This window comes from Pocillopora damicornis, chromosome 6 (genome assembly GCF_964200805.1).
Source record: "Pocillopora damicornis chromosome 6, jaPocDami1.2, whole genome shotgun sequence".
Classification (NCBI taxonomy): Eukaryota; Metazoa; Cnidaria; class Anthozoa; order Scleractinia; family Pocilloporidae; genus Pocillopora; species Pocillopora damicornis.
In genome coordinates, this window is record NC_142675.1 from 20,778,912 (window position 1) to 20,785,988 (window position 7,077).

Below are 7,077 nucleotides of genomic sequence, written 5' to 3' on the forward strand. Positions count from 1 at the left end.
TTCATGTGTACGAAATAGCCACCTTTCTTCTTCAACTAATATGTGTCTGTTTGTTGGCTGACTTGCTGGTAGACTGTTCTAGTGTAGTTAATGTTAGTCAATACATCAGTTTCTTTTCATCACAAAAACATTTTCAGGAGCCAGCTCTGCTTTCTGTTAACACCTTAGCATTAGAATTTATATTCTCCATGCTTGTCTCTTTACATTTTCTTTTGATATTGACAATGAGAGTTTGTTTGACATCAAAAATTCTTGGTCTACCAGTCATTTCCTTCAATATCATGATCTTTATGGATTATTCAGCAGTAATATTGTAAGGAGAAATAAGATGCTGATTACTCTTGGTAGGAGCTAACACCATTGCTGCCTTCTTTCTAGCTACTTTTTTCCCTCCCCCTGAATTTTCGTTCCACTCTTCCTGGTATTGTTCAACTACTGAGATTAAGACACAGGTGAGTTTCCTTCTGGAAATAAGACCCTTTGGAATAAAAATATTTCCAAACTTTGTTCCTCTTGATCACAATTGACAAACAATGTGACTGTATGAGATCACAAATTAAACATTTCTTCAATCGGTTCAATATTTGGATATTTTCAACCTTTTTCGCCCCTTGTGTATTAGTGACCTTACACAACCTCTTAATTATTTCTTTATTTTCGCCAGCAGAAATTTTGTCCAGCGGACTGCATGTTCAGGCCCAGTTTCTCTCTTTATCACGTGGAAACATGGTGGACGAAGTGTTTAACTTTCACAGAGTGCTATAAACGTAGTGGCTCTTGATTCGATCCCTTAATCTGAGTATAGCTGAAGTTTGAGAACAATTAAATATGAAATGGATCTCTTCAGAGTGGAGAGATTTATGGGAGATGACGGAAATGAACCAGATCAATGGGACGAATCAAGAAGACTTGCCCAGCTGCAACGTGATATCGCCGAAAGGAAGAGAAAAAGACAAATGTTAGAGCAGGATGGAGGGAGCTATGAAAGATCAAACAAAATTAAATTTCCGGACTCTAATCAAATGAAATCTGATGTCCAAGAAGAGGTGAAATCAGGGAAGAAAGCCAAGAAAAAGAAACAAAAACCTGCGGAAGAGAATTTGGAGAAGATAAGAGACAAATCGATGTCTAAGAATGGCTCAAAAGAGGAGAACGATGAGGTTAAAAATGATATTCCCATCAATGATTCACAGGAGGAAAGACTTGTTAAAGAGAATTCTGATAAGATAAAGTACAAAAAGATATCAAAGAAAGGCTTAAAAAAAGAGAGGAAAGATGAAATTCAGAATGATAATCCCAACGATGATTCACAGAAGGACAGACTCTCTAAAAATGCCAAAACGAAGGCAGAAAAAAAGGACAACAAAAAGACTCTTTTGAACAATGAAAGTAAGGAAAGAGACTTTGAACAAGAGGATATTTCTCAAGAAAATGAGGACAATGTAGGAGAAATGTCGGGAGAAACACCACAAGAAAAAAGTGAAGAAACAGGGTTTACTGTGATTGGAGGCCAGAGGAAGAACAAAGAGCTTAAAAAAGTACAGAGAGTGTTACCTGATTGGCTTGCAAAACCTACGATTATTAACTCTGACTTGAGTGGTAATATGACTCCAGTTGACAAGATCCCTTACTTAGAATCTCATATAGTCACAAAACTACAACACCATGATATAAATCACTTATTCCCTGTGCAGAGCATTGTCATCCCAGCAGTACTATCTCAAACGGATACAAACAGTTTATTGGGCAGAGGGGGCTATGCACCAGGTGATATCTGTGTCTCAGCCCCAACAGGAAGTGGCAAGACCCTTGCCTATGTATTACCAATTGTACAAATCCTAATGAAAAGGGTGGTTTGTCACTTGCGGGCATTGATCATCCTCCCTACAAAAGATCTGGCAAATCAAGTTAAACAAGTTTTTGAAATGTTCACAGAGGGTACAAATTTAAGGGTGGGTCTAGCTTCAGGATCAAGTTCATTCTCAAAAAATCAGGAACAGCTTGTTAACCAAGGGTAAGTATTTTGTGTTACTTCAACAAAATATGTTTTTACTCATGACACACGTCAGCTTTGTGGCTGATGCTAAAGGAGGTTGATGTTTCCTTGATGAAAGCACTATCACTTTTGTCCATATAAACTGGGTGCATCTCCATTAGTTACTGAGTTCCATGCAACACACAGGAATTACTCTATTCATTATAGGTTTTTTTATCTGCTGTATATACTGTATCCATAGGAGATGCGTTGGCTTAATGTACATGTGAGTTAGATTCCAGGTCAAGAAGATTAGGTTTGAGTCCTAGCCAGGTTGCTTTGTTGTGTTCTTGGGCTAAAGACTTTTCTCTCACAGTGCCTCTCTTCACCCAGGAGTATAAATGGGTACTAACAAATTGTCAGGGGAGCCTGATGAAATGCTGGGGGTAACATTATGATGGATTGATATCCCACCCAGGAGGGAGTAGTAGTACTTATAGTCACTTCATGCTATGTAAACTGGGATAAATTACAGCTGGATTGGCCACTTCACTTGAGTACAGAATTTACCTATATACCTACCTACCTATTCACTACACCCAGACGTTCAATATGTGGATATTTGAGTTTGATGTCTGGAATCAATCTGTAAAGAAAAGTTTCCATTGTCTAGGATTGTGCTCTTAAACTCTTTAACTTTGGGTAGTGACCAAGACAGAATTTCTCCTTAAAATATCAGTACAATATCAAGGAGACAAGTGACAAGAAGAAGGAAAAATATCAATAAGAGGATAATAGTTGATCCAATACCAAAAATCTCTGAACTAATGTCTAAAAAACTGTGTGGCAGACAGTGTGGAGAATTACTAATGAGATATTGGGAGTGAAGGGAATAAATTAAAAGGCATGACTCATTTTTTGCTGCTCATGACAGTGGTTTTGCTTTGTTTTCAGCTCTTGTGGCAGTAGCAGTTGTGTTGACATTCTTGTGTGTACTCCTGGTAGATTAGTTGATCACATTTCATCAACCCCAAATTTTACCCTTCATCATGTAAGATTCCTTGTGATTGATGAAGCTGATCGGCTGTTGAGTCAATCATACCATGGCTGGCTTGGCAAAGTATTGAAAGCTGCCTACAACAAGCAATCTTTCACAAGTGACTTTTTCAACAGTGACAGGTACCAGATAACCCTTTGACTCCTAAGAATAACTAGCATCTAATTTCTCCTTACAATATCACTCCTGAATCAAACATAAAGGTCATGAGAATAAAGGAAATGATCACCAACTAAAGAGGCTTTTGATTGCTAAACAAATTCTCCTTGTCAGCACCTAAGGAAATGTATAGAGAACAGTATGGAGAACATGAATATTGATATTAGGGTGTAAAGGGTTAATGAGCTGAAAAGTTAGTTCAAGTAATACAGGAAAGTCTTGTTTTCTAGTGCCTGTAAAGATTTGGGGGAAAGGCATTGTAGGAGACTCTATTTGATAGGGACAAATATATTTTGGGGGCTAAAGGTGTGGAAAAAGGGTGGGATTTCACAGGATAAATTATAGAAAGGTTATTTTTATCCTGCCATCCCAACAAAATTTTTTCCCTCAATCCCCTCATTCTGATGTTTGGAAAGTTTAAACAACCTCAATCTTTGGACATCCTTGCAATAAAATTAAACTGACAACTCCTCTGTTTTCCATTTATAACTCTGTCAAGACCTTGTCAGATCACTGGTTTTGCACGCATGCATCTGGAATGTATCAAATAGTTTGTTTCCTTTTTAGGCCATTGTCCTGTAACCTGCAGACAATCAGGCAACCTGCTGGAGCTCAAACAGCAGCAAGTTTTGCCGCCATTCAACTTCCTTTGCAAAAACTGTTGTTCTCTGCAACAATGACACACAGTCCTGAAAAACTTGCTCCTCTCCAGTTGTATCAACCAACTTTGTTTACTGGGACAGGAAGTGTCAATCAAATGAAAACAACTGATTTTGGTGGACCCACTTCAGGTACATGTGGAAAATCTTGACCTGTTTTTTGCGTAGTATTAAAAACGATGGAGTAGTTCCAGGAGAAGCATGTCACATGAAATGTATAATTTTTATCTTAACTGTTGTAGTTTTGAAAAATCTGCGTTAACATTTGCTGACCATTAGGCCTCTACTTGGCCCACTTTTAGTTTTGAAGTTTTTGAAGAGATCCCTTAAAATTTTGGTTTGATTGCAAATGGTAACAGTAGCTATTGAAATAATCATTAACATTAGAACAGGAGTTTTAACATTTTAGCAAAGAAGCTTTGTAATATAAACAGCATGTCTTTTGTTTGTATTTTCTTCAGATGTAGCAACATCTGGTCGGTTCAGTGTGCCAGAAGGACTATCAGAATATATGACAGTTTGCAACAGTGGAGAGAAGCCGCTGATGGTGTTGTACTTCTTAACACAACTGAAGTTTGAGCGAGTTCTGTGTTTTGCATCCACACTGGAAGCTACTCACAGGTACAGTGCGTTACCATGCAGTTTCCACGTAGTTTTGCCTATAGCCACAAATGGTACTAAAATTTTAACCTTTTGATTGAATAAAACCAAATTCTCCTAACCACTGGTGATTTCAAGATGATTTGGTGCAGCTACACAGAATTTAAGATTTTCTGGGTTCATATTTTTAAGTATTAGTGTATGTTTGACTGAACCCTGTACATCGTAACATCAGTGTCCAGATTCTCAGTACTCCTCTCTATACATTTCCTTTAGTGCTGACAAGGAGAGTTTGTTTGACAATCAAAGCATCTTAGGTTGGCAATCATTTCCTTTATTCTCATGATCCGAATATATCATTCACTGGTATTCCTGTAAGGAGAAATTAGATGCTGGTCACTCTTTGGGTTGAAAGGGTCAATAATCTTTCTTCTTTTTGACTGAGTTCTCTACAGATATTCTTGCTTTGTATCTGTCACAGGTTATATCTACTTGTGAAGTTGTATGGTGGTGTCCAAGTGGCAGAGTATTCTTCAAGCTTGTCACCTCCACAGAGGAAGGGAATCTTACGAGACTTTAAGCTGGGAAAGCTACAGCTATTGATCTGTTCAGATGCCATGGCGAGGGGTATGGACATTCAGGATGTGTGTTACGTCATCAGTTATGATGTACCAAATTACGTCAGAACATACATACACCGTGTGGGAAGGACAGCAAGGGCAGGAAACAAAGGTAACCTGGCCCCAGTCTCTTTCGCAGTTGCCACGCAGTGCTTATCGTTACGTTACGACAAAGGATAGCGATGGTCGACATAACCTTTCTTTTGGGTTTCGATTTGAATTTCATGGTTTTAACTACCCCAAAATTTGATTTTAAATTCTTTCACATCACAAGAAAGTGTTTTATGAAGGTCTCCTGTCTTTTTGTATTTGATCACAATCATTAATTTGTGGTTCTATTACACCTTGTCAAGCATTAAAGGTAAACCTCTCGGATAAGGAAATTATGTTAAAAAAAGCGCCCCATCTCTTTGAACTGCTCTTTCACCAAAGTTTCATCGCGTGATTAAAATATTTTAGGTAGTAACTTCAAATCAGAAGATAAATGCTAAACAAAGTAAATCATACTGCGAAAGAAAAATTTGTTTAATTTTTCTTGTGACCTTAAGCTGTGAGTCAGCGAGTAAGCCTGTTAATATACCCGACCCAGTTTTCTCTGCTTTCCTCCAAACATGTTAAGTGTGGAATGTTTAAGGTGCTGATAGACTCGTTTTTGCGACCTCTTTTTGGCTTTATTAACGAATTAAAGAACCAATCAATTAATCATTTCACAACGTTAAAATTTTTTATGTTCGCGGGGCTATATTTCGTAAGGGAGACACTTTGTACCTCAAATATTTTTTCTTACTGATTTATTTCATCCATTCTTGGTGTCAGGAACTGCCATCACACTTTTACACAGCGAAGAAGTACATCATTTTAAAGAAGTAATTCAGAAAACAGGTCGCGAAAAGATTGCCAAGTACAACATCAAAGAAGACAAACTGCAGCCCATGGCTGAGAAGTATCAGGACATTTTAGAACGCTTGCAAGAAGCAGTTCAGATGGAAAATCAGAAGAAAAGGCCACAAAAGGGGAAACAGGACATAGTTAAATTATTACAGGAACAGTTTTTAACTAATGTGGAAAAAATAAACCCGGAGAAAAGCTAGTTGTTCGAAATGATTTTGAAATAAAGGAGAAAACTTGTTTGGAATTTCATAAAGAAGATCGGAAAAAATGGCCCTGTGTTGCTAGGACGTACATGAATCAAGTACTGTACAGTTCATGTGAACAAAGAGTGCCGTAAAAGTCAAGTTTCTAGGCGTTTCAATCTTAGCCCTTTATCGTAAGAACTACGTTGCGAAAAGTGCTCTTTCTGTAAGTTAAGTTACTTTGATAATAAATCGAAATTTTTATACAAATAATGCTGTCTGTAAGCCCTTATGCATAGATATCCTGAAAAATTTAAGGATAATTTTTAACATTTCAACCACTTAAAGTGACGCAGCTAATTTCTCCTCATAATATTACCTCTAAAAACACATTAAGAGCAGGAGAATAAAGGAAATGATCACCAAACCAAGAAACTTTTGATTGTTAAGCAATTTCTCCTTGTCAGCACCTTAGGAAATGTAATAGAACAGTGTGGAGAATATGCAAACTGATGTCAGGGTGTTGAAGAAGAAGAAGCCAATTAATGAAGACTTCATGTAAATACCAGGAAGTTGCGCGAGGTGCGGGAAATGCAAGTGGTGTTTGTTATGAATCTTGCATCTGATTGGTTTGAAAGATTAGCGCGAGTTTTCTGAGCCCACCTCTAGAAGAGGTGAAGCAAGATCAAGTCACTCCCGAACCAATCAGAGAACGTGCTATTACTCATTGCTCTAGCTCAAAGTTAGGAGATCTAAAGGAGTTTACGAGAGGTTTTATATGCCACACATCTATGGAGCACTAAGCCTTTCTTTTAATCCTTTTTAATTAATTTTTTATTATTCGATATTACCTTTATCGCTAACTAAAAAGAACGTCATCTCTCCTCTTTTGATCAAAACCCAGGAGATTTAACGCAACCTCGCGCGCGCGCGC

General features: G+C 37.7%; 1 protein-coding gene across 1 annotated transcript; it reads left to right on the forward strand.

The window, feature by feature from the left end:
• The first annotated feature begins 713 nt into the window (after positions 1-713).
• LOC113675356 (ATP-dependent RNA helicase DDX51) lies at positions 714-6,578 on the forward strand. Its single transcript, XM_027191924.2, has 6 exons — positions 714-2,014; positions 2,930-3,154; positions 3,759-3,982; positions 4,312-4,471; positions 4,932-5,182; positions 5,887-6,578. The coding sequence occupies exons 1-6, from the start codon at positions 834-836 to the stop codon at positions 6,159-6,161; spliced, it is 2,316 nt and encodes a 771-aa protein (XP_027047725.2). The 5' UTR covers positions 714-833; the 3' UTR covers positions 6,162-6,578.
• The last annotated feature ends 499 nt before the right edge of the window (positions 6,579-7,077 follow it).